Here is a 17527-nt window from a genome sequence, read left to right as displayed (position 1 = left end):
TTCAGTCGGACTATTTTGTTCACTGTGTAAAAATAGGAAACTAAAAGAAGACAATATTTTATGAATGAGTTTTCTCTTTTTTTGGCATTTCATGTAACCGTCGTTAAGGGTGTTCAGAAAAACTCAATAGTCAATACCAATAAAAGACAAGGATCCCATAACGATGTGACAATGACACCACAGGATCACCTTAGATGCAATATATGATGAGTGCTCAATGTAAGTTCATCGGACCTTTTATGGCTATTCCAGCAAGTATAATGTATGGAATATGGAAATTGTATTACTTTGTTATACTTCAAACACAAATATTGAGTAATATAGCAGTAAGCAGGAAGAGGCACTTAGGTCCATCGCTCTCGTGAGAGTCACTCAGGTATGCGCCGCCCTCCAGTGTAAGGTCTGGGAGCCTTCGTCACAATTTTCTAGTATTTAACATCATAATTGGCTTGCATGAGGGCTGAATGTCATCCTGAGCATGTTCAATATGTTTAGCTTTTTAAAGAAGAGTGTCAACTTGACAAACCCCCCCCAAAAAAAACCAAGGTGGATAAAGAATTTTAATTTTTATTTGCAAGAATTATAATCCTAAAGTAAGACTTTTTACTAATATTTTAACCATTGTATTTACTACTTCAACACAAAACGGATCAAATTCTGTCCACCTGAACACGCATGCATCACATCATAATTATTTTGGTAACGTGTTGACAAATACAGTAGATACATGAGAAAATTCTCACAGGTGTGTGCTGAGGGAACATATTCACATATTCATATTGTATTATTTCATGAAAAAGAATCAGCTAGTTTACTAATCTGTGTCTAGATAGCTGTATTCCAGCACTGTTAAACAGATACATACACCTCCAAGGACTTAGTATATCGTGTGCTACCATGAGTTAATCACCCCTTAATAAGGCAGTCAAACCCTGTTAGGTCATGTTGACGTGAGTCATGTAGATAATTCTTTTCCATTGATTGTCTACTTGACCTTAATTTACATTACGTTCCTCTTCATTATTTCTGTTTCTAACCCACTAAGTCCAGATAGACTGGTGCGGCTTTCATCAGAGATAATAGAGTCTTCTGAATGTCCTTCATGTTAAGGCGCTGTTGTGGTTCCCTCTGCCAGCAGCCGAGCATAACATCATAGACTTCTTGGGGACAGAGCTTTGGGCGCTCAAGTACCCTGCCCTGAGTTACACACTCAATCACCTGGAAGAAGGATGACAAAGACTTTAGGTTATAAAACACAATATATTCATTAGAACCTATTATTATGTATTAGTACACTCTTACTCTACTGCAACCCCAATTCCAATGAAGTTGGGATGTTGTGTTAAACATAAATAAAAACAGAATACAATGATTTGAAAATTATGTTCGACCTATATTTAATTGAATACACAACAAAGGCAAGATATTGAATGTTCAAACTGATCAACTCTATTGTTTTTAGAAAATAATCATTAACTTAGAATTTTATGGCTGCAACACGTTCCAAAAAAGATGGGACAGGGTCATGTTTACCACTGTGTTACATCACCTTTTCTTTTAACAACATTCAATAAACATTTGGGAACTGAGGACACTAATTGTTGAAGAATTCTTTCCCATTCTTGCTCGATGTACAGCTTCAGCTGTTCAACAGTCCGGGGTCTCCGTTGTCGTATTTTACGCTTCATAATCAACATTGTCCCAGACTATCGCACTACTCGCTTGAAGTCTCGACCCCCTTTGCACAATGGTCATTGCACCAGACTATTGCAATATTAGTCATTTGAACTGCTCTAAGTGCTAGAGGACTCTGCATTTTTTTCCACAATTGCCCCAAAAATTTTAAATAAATAAATAAAATAATGTACCGGCATTACCAGATAACTAGCAACCCTTTATTGCTCAGTGAGTCTTTTTCTCAATGTCTTTATGTCTCAAAATTGTTCTGTCAATTGACTGTCTGTTGTCGTACTAGAGCGGCTCCAGCTACCGGAGACAAATTCAAAGACAAAAGTGTTTTTTGGACATACTTAAATAAAGATGATTCTGATTCTGATAATGTGCCACACATTTTGAATGGGAGACAGGTCTGGACTGCAAGCAGGCCAGTCTAGTACTCACACTCTTTTACTACGAAGCCACGCTGCTGTAACACGTGCAGAATGTGGTTTGGCATTGTTTTGACGAAATAAGCAGGGGCGTCCATGAAAAAGACGTTGCTCGGATGGCAGCATATGTTTCTCCAAAACCTGTATGTACCTTTCAGCATGAATGGTGCCTTCACAGTTATGTAAGTTACCCATGCCATTGGCACTAACACAGCCCCATACCATCACAGATGCTGGCTTTTGAACTTTGCGTCCATAACAGTCCAGATGGTTCTTTTCCTCTTTGGCCTGGAGGACACGATGTCCGCAATTTCCAAAATAATTTTAAATGTGGACTCGTCGGACCACAGAACCTCTTTGCATCAGTCCATCTTAGATGAGCTCGGGCCCAGAGAAGCCGACGGCGTTTCTGGGTGCTGTTGATAAATGGCTTTTGCTTTTGCATAGTAGTTTCAAGTTGCACTTACGGATGTAGCGCTGAACTGTATTTATTGACATTGGTTTTCTGAAGTGTTCCTGAGCCAATGTGATGATATCCTTTACACATTGATGTCAGTTTTTGATGCAGTGCCGCCTGAGGGATCGAAGGTCACGGGCATTCAATGTTGGTTTTCGGCCTTGCCGCTTACATGCAGTTATTTCTCCAGATTCTCTGAACCTTTTGATGACATTATGGACCGTAGATGATGACATCGCTAAATTCCTTGCAATTGTACTTTGAGGAACATTGTCCTTAAACTGTTCGACTTCTTGCTCACGCACTTGTTCACAAAGAGGTGAACCTCGCCCCATCTTTGCTTGTGAATGACTGAGCAATTCAGGGAAGCTCCTTTTCTACCCAATCATGGCACCCACCTGTTCCCAATGAGCCCTGTTCACCTGTGGGATGTTCCAAACAGGTGTTTGATGAGCATTCCTCAACTTTCTCAGTCTTTTTTGCCACCTGTCCCAGCTTTTTTGGAACGCGTTGCAAAATGCAAGTTGATGATTATTTGCTAAAAACAATAAAGTTGATCAGATTGAACATTAAATATAGTTTGAACATGATTTGCAAATTATTGTATTCTGTATTTATTTAGGTTTAACACAACGTCCCAACGTCATTGGAATTGGGGTTGTACATATTACATGGACATTTTGTCAAACAGATGCAACATTCGTGCATAGTCCAAAAAGTATATTGACAAAGGGTGTTGGTTTGTAAATGATGGAAGCTACTAAGATAAATGGCAGTAAATGGGGTGGATGTACAGATCCATCCATCCATTTTCTGAGTCGCTTATCCTCACTAGGGTCACAGGCGTGTTGGAGCCTATCCCAGCTATCATGGGCTGGAGGCGGGGTACACCCTGAACTGGTTGCCAGCCAATCGCAGGGCACACATAAACAAACAACCATTCGCACTCACCTAGGGGCAATTTAGAGACTTCAATTAACCTAGCGTGCATGTTTTTGGGATGTGGGAGGAAACCGGAGTGCCCGGAGAAATCCCATGCAGGCACAGGGAGAACATGCAAACTCCACACAGGCGTGGCCGGGATTTTAACCCCAGTCCCCAGAACTGCGAGGCAGACGCTCTAACCAGCCGTCCACCGCGCCGAGCGGCACGGTATATTGTACATCCAGTGGTTTTTAATTAAATAAACCACCCAAATCTGTAAAATTATCCAAAATGTTTTCCAGCACCTCTGGTTTGGAGTATTTGGTCCATCCATCCACTTTCTTTAGAGCTTATCCGTATTAGGGTCGCTGGTTGGCATTGGGCAAAAGGTGTGTTGCACCCTGAACTCGTCGTCAGCCATAAAATACAGGCAAATGTACAATAGACTTTGTCAAATGCCTACAAATGTCGGTGAGTTTTTACCTCGTTATTGGCCAGCTGGAACCAGGGCTGTTTGCCATTGGTGAAGATTTCCCATAGAACAACTCCAAAGCTCCACACATCAGTCTCTGTGGTAAACTTCCTGTACATGATGCTTTCTGGGGGCATCCAGCGAATAGGCAGCATCGTGTGACCTCCCACCTAACCATACACACACACACACACACACATGTGCATAGTTTGTAAATTGTGTGATGAAGATAGGTTAAAAAGGTAACCCAGTTAAAATATCTTACTTATCAGCTATAATATTTAATATCTGAAGTACATCATAGTAAACAATAGCCCTTCTGCCTATTGAACATGTGCAGTATTGTACATTATATATATTATATGTAATATTGTACATCCTTTGTTTATCGCGACAGATATTTTCGAACCACCCTTACAATTGGTGAAAGCCGTGAAGTAGTAATCGCCTTTAAAAAAGATATTTATGCACATTTTCAAGCTCTATGAACCTCCCCAGATTTTTATTAATCTTCCCCACAATTCTATTCTATTACCATACTCTTATAAACACTTTATATACTCTTATGCCTAGATCAGACTACAGGATTTTAGCCCCGATATTGGTCCGATTAGCTATTGGGGCTGATTTCCTAGATCAGGCCCGACATATTTTGTCAGGAATGACAAAACTTCCTGTTATGTGACATAATCCACGACCAACGATTTGGCCATACGATTGCCCGACGACGCCAAAATGAAAAGTCAAGCATGTTTGATTTTTTGGGATATCTTGCGTGTAGTGTGACTTATCAACGACAACTGTCCGACAGCACACCTTCACATCGACCAATAGGATTGCGTATTCTGACCGGCGCATCGCCTCCCGTACTTGCAGTTGTCAACATACTCGGTCGCCGTTGTCAACATTTATTCATGTGCACAACCCAATGATTACCGAAACTTTAGAGCATGATTCGACAGAATGCCGGCATGTTTACATACAACCGTTAGTGCTAGGACTAGCTTGCTGGCTACATAACGTTTTGTTGCCTGCTTGCGAGCAGTATCGTATTAAAAGTATGCGAACATACCTCAAGCAATCCTTGAACCCCCACACAATACATTGGCGTGGCGCTTTGTTGTCATCGCCATGGTAACTAGTGTATCTGGTCGCGTTTGACCGGTGACGCGTTCTCTGGTTCCGCCTCTTCGACAGTGTTTGATTTGACAAGATAAAGCCCAGTCATCGTAAAAATCGGATGCGGTGGTATTAGAATACATGTTGTGTTGTGTTGCCTCTGTCTGGCCCGAGATACGGCAAGATTTGATGCCAGTAGTCTGACATATTGCAATCGGGAAAATTTGTCTTGTAGTCTGATCCAGCCATTAAACACATTTTAAACTCCTTAAAATCCATCATCACCACATAAGTCCGCATTAGCGACATTTGAGAAAATAAAGTCTTTCTCCCATTCCAGATGGGTGCTTCAATCATTTTTCAAAATCTTTCTTCGGTAGAAGTCAATTGGAAGGGGAACTACATAACGAACCAGCGAGAGTTTTGCAGTTGATCACATGTGCATGTGTATTGACGTGTGAGCCAGATGGCTGCCCCATATGGCAATCGAGTTGTTAATGCAATATTTAGGATGAATGATAGGCTATCTATTTTTTCTCCATGCACACTACCATTGCAGTAGTGTGCACACGCATGAATGGATAAATAAAAGTAGCGAACGGCATGTCGATCATTGTAACTGCGTAAAAGTATCGATCCTTCTTCACATAAATACTCAAGTAAAAAGCACATTTAAAGTACTCTGACAAGTACAGTTTATCGAAAATTTTACTAAATTTTAAAATAAATGTAACGGAGTAAATGTAGCGCGTTACTACCCACCTCTGGGACTGGTCGATCTTGATTGACATATTGGGCACCCCTGTGCTAGATGCACAAATATCTGTACATATTTCCAATATAAACAAATATGTATGACCTTACCCTATAATAATCAGTGCTGTAAATGTCTCTTGACATGCCGAAGTCTCCTATTTTCACCTGGAGGACATTCCCTACCAGACAGTTTCTGGTAGCCAAATCACGGTGTACAAAGTGTTGCGATGCAAGGTAGATCATTCCTGCTGTGATTTGACTGGCTATGTGAAGCAACTGGGACAGTCCCAACTCCCCGTTAGTCTGCAGCGGCTGTCCGTCCACCAGGATCATGGCATCTGGTCCATGGGCTCTAAGGAGGGTTTCAAATGGTCAGGAAATAGTTCAAAGAGATCTACTGAATTTTAAAAACCATGTAAACTGGTATACACTACTACTATACCTCTTGTGCGCAATGGGTGGCGCAATGTCTCTGGGAGTTCAAGTTTGTAGATATTTGGAATTCATTTCAAGTCTGCTCTCTAAGAATATTGTTGCTATAACCTCACACAGTTGACAACAACTTTTGGACATCAGATCTTGTGACACACACACTCTCCCACCAATTTGTGTCCTACACTGAGCAGGATTAATGAATACAAGGTTGCCGGCCAGGATGGCCTCCATTGTGCCAGTGCCAAAACACTCCAACATCAAAAGACTTCCGCCCTGTTGCACTCCATCTGCACATCACAAAGTGCTATAAGGGGCTGGTCCTGGCTCACATGAAATCCTGTTTGCCACACACACTGGATTCCCTTCCATTCATTTACCGCTAGAAAAGGAGCACTGGGGATGCCGTTACTTAGTTGTGCCTTTTCTCACCGAGAGAACAACATGACTGCAGCGCCTGCAGTGATATGGACTCTGCATTGGTCTGGTCCTGGTGAAGTAGCTGAACCCAAAGGCAAAGCTTTTGATTGACTGTTCAATCTACATCCTCACCCTCAACTGTTGCCATGTGGTGTGGGTAGTGACCAAAAATTAGGTCCCCCCCGGGCGTCGTCTCGGCTGTCCCTTAGCGATATGGTGAGAAGCGCGGAACCGGGAGCGACTCAGAGTCGAGCTGCTACGACTCTCAATCTAGAGAAGCCAGATGAGGTGGTTCGGACATATTGTTAGAATGCTCCCTTTGTGAGGTGTGCCAGACTCAGCTCAGGAGGCCAAGGTATCTTCTGTATCTTCTGACTGACTCACTGACTAACTCACTGTTGCATTAGTACCATATACTCTAACAATCTCCAACTATACTTTTTACATTTTTATTTGCTCACCTGAGAAATTTATTCAAATCTCCATGCTTCATGTACTCAAAGACCATGATGAGTGGATCTCCATCAACACATACGCCATAAAATTTCACAATATGTTCATGTTGGAGATTAGTCAGCAGCTCAGCTTCACGTTGGAAATCTTTCCTCGCTGATAAATTGGGGTCCTTCAGAGTCTTGACAGAAAGAAAGAACAGTGTAATTTTATCATCAAATCAAATGTTAAATCAAGTGTAGGGTTGATTAACACTCGGGGCTTGTTGGGTTCCAGGTTGAAATTGTTAGTCGTTGCTCAAATGTCAATACAATTCATTGGCCGAAATGTGCATGGATGGAATAATTGCCCAAGCGGTAATTCAGTGACTAATCATCATAAAACTTTGACGATACCTACAGAACATGGTGTCATGTCCCCCAAAGCATTTTTATTCCAAACCATTGGAACAATGTCACAAATGAAATATTTACCTAAAGCAAATACCGTGTAAGTCTAGATCATTGTGCTGTACAAAATAGCATCTGGATCATAGAACACAAACACTAATGCCAATACTGCTGGCAAACACAAATTAAAAATCAGATATGTATTATTTCCAAAATAATGGTTTGAGATCTAAGAAATATCTCAGTGTTAATCAAAGCTGATCCGTATGAAATTTCTTTTGTAAGTGTGTACTATAGAAAGTAGATGGATGGATGGATGACCACTTACTAGGAGCTCATTATTGAAACTCCAAAAAAACAAGCATATGATTAACGATATGCGATTATGATTATAGCGGGTATATCGACTAATAAAATAACTTGGCGAGGATTATTCACTCTTGCTTTTTCTCTCTCACTCTTTCTCCCTCTTTCTCTCGCTCTCTCTTACCTTTACAGCTACAAGCATTTTGTCCATTTTTGGGCAAAGAGTGTAACATTCTGCTAAGAAGACTTTGCCGAAAGCTCCTTCTCCAAGCTCCCTCTTCAAAATAATGTCCCTCCGTTTTAGATGCTGAACATCTTAAAGACAGACACAAAAATAATACTGTTTCCAAGAATGCAACACCACATTAAAAGGTTCATAATCAGCATTCATTACACTTAGCTCAATGACTGGGGTCGGATGAAACAAGTACATGAGTATGCATATCGATATCTGATATCTTTATGACATAAAAAAAGTTCACCAAGCATCCCTGAATCACATCTTTGCGTCTATGACAAGATTGACAAAAGCTGGGCTGTGTGTGTGTATACACACGCACATATATATATATATATATATATATACATACATACACACACACACTATATAAACTATCAGGGAATATCTAATACGATTAGTGAATATTTAACACCAACAAGAACACAGCATTCTTATAGAGTCACTTTGCATGGTGGGAATTCGTCCAACTCTACAATATATAATGTTTTAAGTTACTGTAACAAAATGTAAGCCTATATTGAAGATACATTTCTTCATCAAGACCTTTCCAGCGCGGGTCATGGGACGTTTTCCGATGAGTGATCAAGCCTGTGTCTACTGACTAAGCTGGCTACTAATGCTAGTTCAACTAACAATGGAAGGAGCGTGGAAGACAGGACTAAAACACAGTTAAAGTAAAAGTAAAGGCTGAATCGATCGCAATAACAGCTGATAGATTGGACTTTTTGTGCTACACAAGGCTTACATGATGTAACGACACACTTCATCACGGAGAATTGACGAATAGTGAACCCTGTCCTGTCCTCCTCCAAACATGCATTGTGTACAAGAGTCCACAGCCACTCGGCGGTGTGGCTGAAACACTGGAAGCAGCTGTGGAAGAGTGGAAAATCAGCAAACCGGACGTCCGCGGTCCTTGTTCGTTCGTGACTACAGGCAATCCTAAAATTATTGCTAATGCGGTAGAACTGGCTGGATGTTTCGCAAACACTGTTTAACGGGCTGTGTACAGAGATGATGCGCATGCAGGTGTTGCGACTCCTGGCCAGAGTGAGACCGGAGAGAGACATGTTTATTTTTTTACTTTTTATTATTTCATTTCTTTACTTTGGCGGCACAGTGGACGACTGGTTATCGCATCTGCCTCAGAGTTCTGAGGACTGGTGTTCAAATCCCGGCCCCGCCTGTGTGGAGTTTGCATGTTCTCCTCGTGCCTGCGTGGGTTTTCCGGTTTCCTCCCACATCCTAAAAACATGCATGAATTGGGGACTCTAAATTGCCTGTAAGAGTGAATGTGAGTGCGAATGGTTGTTTGTTTATATGTGTCCCGCGATTGGCTGGCGACCGGTTCAGGGTGTACCCCGCCTTTCACCCGAGGATAGCTGCGATAGGCTCCAGCACGCCCGCGACCCTGGTGAGGATGAAGCGGAACGGAAGATGAATGAATGACTGAATGAATTTCTTTGCTTTCGTTACTTCTCTTTTGTTTCAATAGTTACATTGTTACAGTCTATGGCAAGGAGAGCAAGTTTGTTACCGAAACTTTCATCCACCCATCCACCCATTTTCCGTATCGCGGTTATCCTCACTAGGAATGGTTCAGGTCCTATCTGGAGGAAAGGAGTTATTTTGTAACCATTGGAAGTGCTCCATCTCATCGAATGGCAAATGACCTATGGGGTCCCTCAAGGGTCAGTTCTCTTGTATAGTTGTCTGCATCACAGAGAGAATTCACATGGCTGGCTGCGGTGTTAACACAAAGATGAATACGACACACAAGTCTCTGGTCTGCGACAAGCCATTTTTGGTACAGCAACAGTTTTTTTTAAATTATTTTTTTGTCATTCTGGTCTGGTCGATCGGGAAGGAAACAGTTCCCTAACCATCCACAATGCGCCATAGTTCAGTCGGGTGGTTTTCTTGAGCGGCCGATCGGTCGTCCACTGGTTTTGACGCGATTCAAAATGAGAATCTCCGTTGCACGGCGTTTTCACGTCCCAGTTTACATTCAATCAAAATGCACAGAGGCTTTCCCCTACGGTGAAAATACATTTCCAGCTTTGCGAGCCGCGCCGCTGCGGTGCCGCAGCTCAAGCCATATAAATAGGACGTAAAGCATCCAATGTTGTTTAACGTCAATGCTAAACTATATTCATAAAGAAAAAAAAAGAGTAAAAACCTATCTGTCCGCCATTGTTAAGACTTGTGCGAGTTCTGCGTACTTAGTTGTGTTTTTAGATACGGTGGATTGACTGTGTATTCCGAGGACAACTAAGGGCAGGTTGACTTAGAGGTTTTATGTTTTGTTTTGGGTTTAACCAGTATAAGCTTGAATTCAAACCAACTGGGGTTTACAACCCACCAAACAAGCCAAAGACACTTTCTTTTATTGAGGACAGATTTTTGTCATCATTATTTTGAGTGAATATATTTAAGTATTTTGAGGCATTTATTAAATACGGTCGTAGTTTTGCCTAAAAGTTACATCATCTCTGGGTCTCATTATTACTGAATAGGCTATTTAGTTTGGTATTGTTATTTGGAAGTATGCTTTTAATTAGATGCACCGGCATGGTATCCACCTGACATCAAACGAACCCAAGCACCCGCCATTCTTAGGTACGTTCTACACAGCATGGGTGCTACATACATACACACACACACACACACATACATACACATATATACACACATATATATACATACACATATATATATATATATATATATATATATATATATATATATAGTTCCATCACTTCATTCGAATCCCTCTTTAAAATGCAGGATACAAATAAATAAATAATAATAATAACAATAATAATTCTGATGAGGGAAGTGTGAGCTTGTTGAGAGAATGAGTAAGCAAGAGAAGGACATCTCATATTGTTAAGTACGTTTGCGCATTAGAATTCTGTGCTTGCGCAGTGGAAAAACATTTATGGGATGTACCCATTTGCTCATGAAAGAACACACACGCACGCATGCATGCGCACGCGCACGTACACACACACACGTGTTGTTTTCTTTAGATACGGTAAGTGTACGTACAGGTGGTAGATTTCTTATAGTTTTGTCCATGTTTGAAGTACTGTGGATTCTCAATAATGGGAATCCTGTTCAGGCCAATCGTCACAGCATTCAGTCCACCATCCAATGTAGACGGTCTGATAATCCCATGAGTTCCATGATGAAGTGGACTTGTGGAGTCTTCTTCACCACTTATCACTGCTGCTGGACCTAAGACAGTAAGACATGGGATCATATTTATTCTCAAGGCAGGGACTCAAAGTCGAGATGCTGCTCCTCCGCATAGAGGGGAGCCAGATGAGGTGGCTTGGGCATCAGGTTAGGATGCCCCCCGGACGCCTCCCTGGTGAGGTGTTCCAGGCACGTCCCACAGGGAGGAGGTTCCGGGGACGACCCAGGACACGCTGGAGAGACTATGTCTACCGGCTGGCGTGGGAACGCCTCGGGGTCCCTCCGGAAGACCTGGACGAAGTGGCTGGGGAGAGAGAAATCTGGGCTTCCCTGCTTCAGCTGCTGAATGGATGGATGTTTTAAATGAAAATGTAATTTTGTTTTAAATATTGCAGTATTACCGCATCTGGCCTGAGCCCAAAAAATATTTGCGGCAGTCCAAACAAGGGAGTCCACCCTTATTTTACTCGGCGTCTGTTTGAAATTTTCACAACACTTGATACGTCTTCTATGTTTATTATTAATGGGAGCATTACAGTGCTACATACCGGTTTGACATATGAACTACATCTTTTTTTAGTGATTTTAAGTGGTTTCCCTGATAAGATCCTGTCTTGATGAAAAACCTTTCAAAACTACTGCTCACAATACTACTGCATCCATATGCAATATTTTTAACTGAAAACTGAAACTGAGAATTCCTGCGAACCTGGAAATTTGCTGCTGTTACCCCTCTTTTTCAAAAGGGCCACAGCTTAGATCCAAACTGTTACACTCATCTATCTCTATGTTCCATTACCTATCAAATGTCAACAACAACAAAAAAATCAGGCTACTTTAACTAACCATTTCCTTACCTCATTGCAGAACCAGCCATGATTGTACCTCTGCAGTCTGAAGTATTAAGTGAAAACATTAGCGCCATAAACAGGATATAAAGCTGCACATATCTTTTAATTGAGTATGCATAGGCTTTGAATTCTCTTCACCACACCATCTTGCTCAGTGTGCTCAAAGATATTGGACTCTCAGAATATTTTCTGACATGATCTAATAACTGTTGATTAGGTTGTGTGTGCTATTCATTTATTCATTCAATTGTATTGTGATTATTACAATTATCCTGAAAACATAAGTCACTGATGGTGTAGTGGTACACTCGCGTGGCTTTGGTGCGGGCAGCGTGGGTTCAGTTCCCACTCAGTGACGGTGTGAATGTGAGTGCGAATGCTTGTCTGTGTCTCTGTGTGCCCTGTGACCGATTGGTGACCAGTTCAGGGTGTTGTCCACCTTTTGCCCGAAGTCAGCTGGGATAGGCTCCAGTGCCCCACGACCCTGAACAGGATAAGTTTTGAGAATGGATGGATGACAATATCCAACCATTCTCCGACTTCCTGACACCACAGAATCAACAATTTGCCCTCTCCAAGTAAAAACAAACCAACCAGTAAAGCAATATGCTCTACTACTCGATCTAGTCTCTGGTGCACCTTTTAATGCTCACCACTGTAATCTACATCCTTTGCTCAAATTTGCGATCACAGATCCACTTCTACTTCTACTTAGTTAACTAATGTATTAATATTACAGGTAGTTCAAAAAATATACGATTGGTAGAACTTCTGTTAACTTGAGAATATAGTGCCATTGTGCTCATTTGCCATTGTACGCTAAGTACTTTATTTTTACATTAGACTTTGTAAACGATGATTTTAATGTATTGCTAATAGCACTGTCGTGTGAGGCTCTCATCATTGGCACTCAACTGATTTATCTCATTAAATACAGGTAATGGATTATAAAACACAAACTGGCCTCCTGCAAAAGGCAGCCACAATGCTGCAAAACAAAAGTCGGAAAGGTTTAGTATGGACTCTGAGCCGTATTAATAATATGACAAACCTTTTCAAAATAATATTAAAGTTGATGAATGATCGTTTGGAAACCTACCTTTCATGCCTAACTTGGAATTTCGCCGATACTTATTGATCAGGAGGACGATAATCACAAGCATCACACAGGCAAACCCTGCGAGTCCGACTGCTATAGAAACCTGCAAATGAGAGGATCAGAAAAAAAAAAAAGGTTTCAAGCAAATCAACTGGCGGACATTTCAAAATATGTTGGTTCATTTTACACTAAAATGTACAAATCAAGTTATCAGGTTAGCGATTGTGACACATTTATTGAATCAGTAAAGAAATTCATCCATCCATTTTCTGTACCACTTTATCCTCACAGGAAAGAAATTTACACCCACAATTTCAGAATTTTGAAATTATGTTGTGAACCAAAATGCTAGTCTACAAAGTCTCCAAAGCAATACACTCAATGAAAAAGGCTAAATTCCCAGGATGTGATGGAATTTCTGTGGAATTGTATATTCTTTTTTTTGGATGTGATTGGAGATCATTTATTAAAATCATTTAAAGAATGTTTGTTAAGAAATGAAATGTCAACGAGTATGACACAAGGTGTAATTACTCCAATGCCCAAACCGGACAAAGATCAGCTCCGAATAGAAAATTGGAGACCTATCACACTTTCAAATGTACCGTATTTTCACGACCATAAGGCGCACTTAAAAGTCTTCAATTTTCTCCAAAAATGGACAGGGCGCCTTATGTATGCACCGAGTTCCAAAATCTGTAAATGTTGTTGTGTGACTTTGATGAGTGCTCCGCTTGACTGACTGGGAGCATTTCCTGCCGACACGCTGCTTATATAGAGCAAAGGCGGACGTGACTGAGGACAGCATGCGGACGTTAAAGGGGGGGAGGGTGCGTGTGACAGAGGACGCTAAAGACACGCCCCCAGTAGGTATATAGTGCCGGTATGTGCATCGGTTTGGCTAAGGACCCCCGAAAATGGCACCTACTAAGAGACACGCTTACAAAGCACAGTTTAAACTGCAAGCTCTCAGTTACGCGGAGGAACGTGGGAATCGAGCAGCCGCGAGAGAATTCAAGATCAACGAATCCGCGGTTCGCAAGTGGAGGAAGCGGGAAAACACCGTCGCTGAAAAGCGCCCCCGGCAACGAGACTGACTCCGACAAGTACGAGAGGGAACCCGGCGTGGTTGATGGAGAACTTGCCCAGCTGTTCATTTCGGATACAGAAGATGAGGACATTGATGGATTTGTGGATGAGGATTGATAAAAAAAAATAACGTGAGTTCATTGTTAAATACTTCAATAAAGTACAACCGAACTCAGTTTTGCTCCCGCTGCCTTTTTAAAAACATTGTTTTACCGCACATGCATGTTAGCGTATGTTTTAAGCTAGCGTATGTTTTAAAATAGCATATGTTTTACCATGCCTGCGCCCAATAATACGGTGCGCCTTATGTATGTTATAAATTCAGAAATAGACCCCGTAACTGAGACTGCGCCTTTTAATACTGTGCACCTTATCGTCGCGAAAATATGGTAGATTACAAGGTCTTGAAGAGATTATAAGTGCAGCACAGACCAGTTTTATGACCAACCGCCACATAAACTCAAATATAAGACTTGTTCTTGACTTGTTAGATTACTCTGACGACATTGATTGTCATGGCCCTGTGTTTTCAAGTTGTTTTTCTTTGTGTTGCAGTGTCTGGGTGGGCGTGGACATCGGTGACGCACCTGTCATGCATTGTAATCATCAGCCTTTTTAGGGGGCACCGTGACAGTGTGTGGGCGTCGGAATATTCACTCGTTTTTGCCCCGTGTTTGCCGCCGTTCTGACCGCTGTCCAAATTTAGGCTCAATACGATTATACCACACGGACCGTTTGTCGTGTCTCCCTGCGTTATCTGTTTTTGATTCTCTCTGGTTGTGAGTTCCTTTAGTTTCGTATGTCTCGCCATCACATGCTCTGCCATTTAATTAAAATTGTTCGGACCTCTGAGCTGGAGTCTATTTTTTGGGATCTGCCCTTACGGCATTGCCGATCGTGACATTGATAACGATTCTCTAATAGTTTTTCTAGATTTTTATAAAGCATTTGATACGGTAGAGCACAAGTTTTTATTTAAAGCTCTCCAGACTTTTCGTTTTGGTAAGAATTTTGTGTCAACCATTAAAATGTTCTCTAAAGATATTAACAGTTGTGTTATGTTATTTCCAAACACTACTGATAGATTTCCGGTTTTGCGACCCCATGCCACAAAGAAAAGACCTCCACAGCCATCACCCTTCAGGGTTAGCTCCCTGGCCCACAGACAACTTCCCAGTACCTCAGAGCCCAAAGCCCCAAGGGGACCATACAGCAGAATCATCCCACCAGGAAGACAGGCCACTATGCAACCTCAACCAATAATTTTCCGATTTTCTGTATGTTTTGGAGTGCTTTCAAAGTGTCTGAAAGGATCATATATTTGTAGAATTTTATTTTTCATTTCTTAATATTCATACTTACTTAACTGAGAAGTTTGAAGGGTGTGACTAGTTTCTCTCTCTTTCTCTCTCTATATATATCCATCCATTTTCTGAGCCGCTTTTCCTCACTAGGGTCGCGGGCGTGCCGGAGCCTATCCCAGCTGTCATTGGGCAGGAGGCGGGGTACACCCTGAACTGGTTGCCAGCCAATCGCAGGGCACATACAAACAGACAACCATTCGCACTCACAGTTACACCTACGGGCAATTTAGAGTCTCCAATGAATGCATGTTTTTGGGATGTGGGAGGAAACCGGAGTGCCCGGAGAAAACCCACGCAGGCACGGGGAGAACATGCAATCTCCACACAGGCGGGACCGGGGATTGAACCCGGGTCCTCAGAACTGTGAGGCTGACGCTCTAACCAGTCGGCCACCGTGCCGTCTCTCTCTCTCTCTCTCTCTCTCTCTCTCTCTCTCTCTCTCTCTCTCTCTCTCTCTCTCTCTCTCTCTCTCTCTCTCTCTCTCTCTCTCTCTCTCTCTCTCTCTCTCTCTCTCTCTCTCTCTCTCTCTCTCTCTCTCTCTCTCTCTCTCTCTCTCTCTCTCTCTCTCTCTCTCTCTCTCTCTCTCTCTCTCTCTCTCTCTCTCTCTCTCTCTCTCTCTCTCTCTCTCTCTCTCTCTCTCTCTCTCTCTCTCTCTCTCTCTCTCTCTCTCTCTCTCTCTCTCTCTCTCTCTCTCTCTCTCTCTCTCTCTCTCTCTCTCTCTCTCTCTCTCTCTCTCTCTCTCTCTCTCTCTCTCTCTCTCTCTCTCTCTCTCTCTCTCTCTCTCTCTCTCTCTCTCTCTCTCTCTCTCTCTCTCTCTCTCTCTCTCTCTCTCTCTCTCTCTCTCTCTCTCTCTCTCTCTATATATATATATATATATATATATATATATATATATATATATATATATATATATATATATATATATATATATATATATATATATATATATATATATATATATATATATATATATATATATATATATATATATATATATATATATATATATATATATATATATATATATATATATATATATATATATATATATATATATATATATATATATATAGTTTGCCGCGTGTTACTAGGTATGTTGATTCATGGTCTTTTTACATTTTCTTTTTTACGCAGAACAGCCATTCACCAGCGACGCCGGACAACAACTTCATTGCGACCACCCCAGGAGACGCACCCTTCAGAGACATATTCCGCACAAAAAAAATTAAAATAAAATAATGCATCCAAAGAAGACTTTTAGATTAAAGTGAAACGTCTTCAACTAGCAAGAAGCGTACAGTTGCCTCGAGTCATGCATTGTGTATTACCATGACCTGCATGACTGAGAAGCTTCACTGATAGACCCCTCCTCGTATATGTAGAAATAATGACACGATGAAATGCTAAATATACAAAAAAATAAATAATACATTTTCACTCACCCCAAAAGTGTCTTCGTGTGGGTTGTGACGTTCTGCCGTTGGGCTTACTTGAGAAAAAACACAAACAAATAAAGACAAGATTTCAAAATGTGTGTTCATGGTAGAACTTATTAAGTATATTTTAGAAAATTTTTTATTCAATTTCATATACAACTACTTTCATTATTTTTTTAGATTCATGTGAATGTAATTTTAGATATTTTCAAACATTTAAAACATGTTACAGGAATCAACAAGTGATGCGAAGCAAAATTAAGAATGCCCAAAAAAGTGCCACAGACAAACAGACGTAATACAATGACTTTGACATTTTCTGAGAAATAACTTACCATAATCATAATCACTTTCTGTAACTGCGAAAGAAGTCAGAAGATTTGAGAAGAAATAAATTATAGTCGATTAGC

General features: G+C 41.2%; 1 protein-coding gene across 1 annotated transcript in view; it reads right to left on the bottom strand.

Moving 5' to 3' along the window:
* Window positions 1-667: 667 nt before the first annotated feature.
* LOC133402598 (NT-3 growth factor receptor-like) overlaps window positions 668-17527 on the bottom strand; it is a 53520-nt gene continuing 36660 nt past the window's right edge. Inside the window, exons 10-18 of the mRNA XM_061676506.1 lie at window positions 17453-17476; window positions 17124-17170; window positions 13229-13331; window positions 11129-11317; window positions 8021-8151; window positions 7150-7322; window positions 5945-6188; window positions 3973-4131; window positions 668-1218 (exon numbers count right to left, since the gene is read on the bottom strand). Coding sequence (XP_061532490.1) covers window positions 1033-1218; window positions 3973-4131; window positions 5945-6188; window positions 7150-7322; window positions 8021-8151; window positions 11129-11317; window positions 13229-13331; window positions 17124-17170; window positions 17453-17476 — 1256 coding nt within the window. The 3' untranslated portion in view covers window positions 668-1032. The remainder of the gene's footprint in view (window positions 1219-3972; window positions 4132-5944; window positions 6189-7149; window positions 7323-8020; window positions 8152-11128; window positions 11318-13228; window positions 13332-17123; window positions 17171-17452; window positions 17477-17527) is intronic.

Source organism: Phycodurus eques, chromosome 5, assembly GCF_024500275.1.
Source record: "Phycodurus eques isolate BA_2022a chromosome 5, UOR_Pequ_1.1, whole genome shotgun sequence".
Classification (NCBI taxonomy): Eukaryota; Metazoa; Chordata; class Actinopteri; order Syngnathiformes; family Syngnathidae; genus Phycodurus; species Phycodurus eques.
This window is presented reverse-complemented; position numbering and strand designations above follow the sequence as displayed.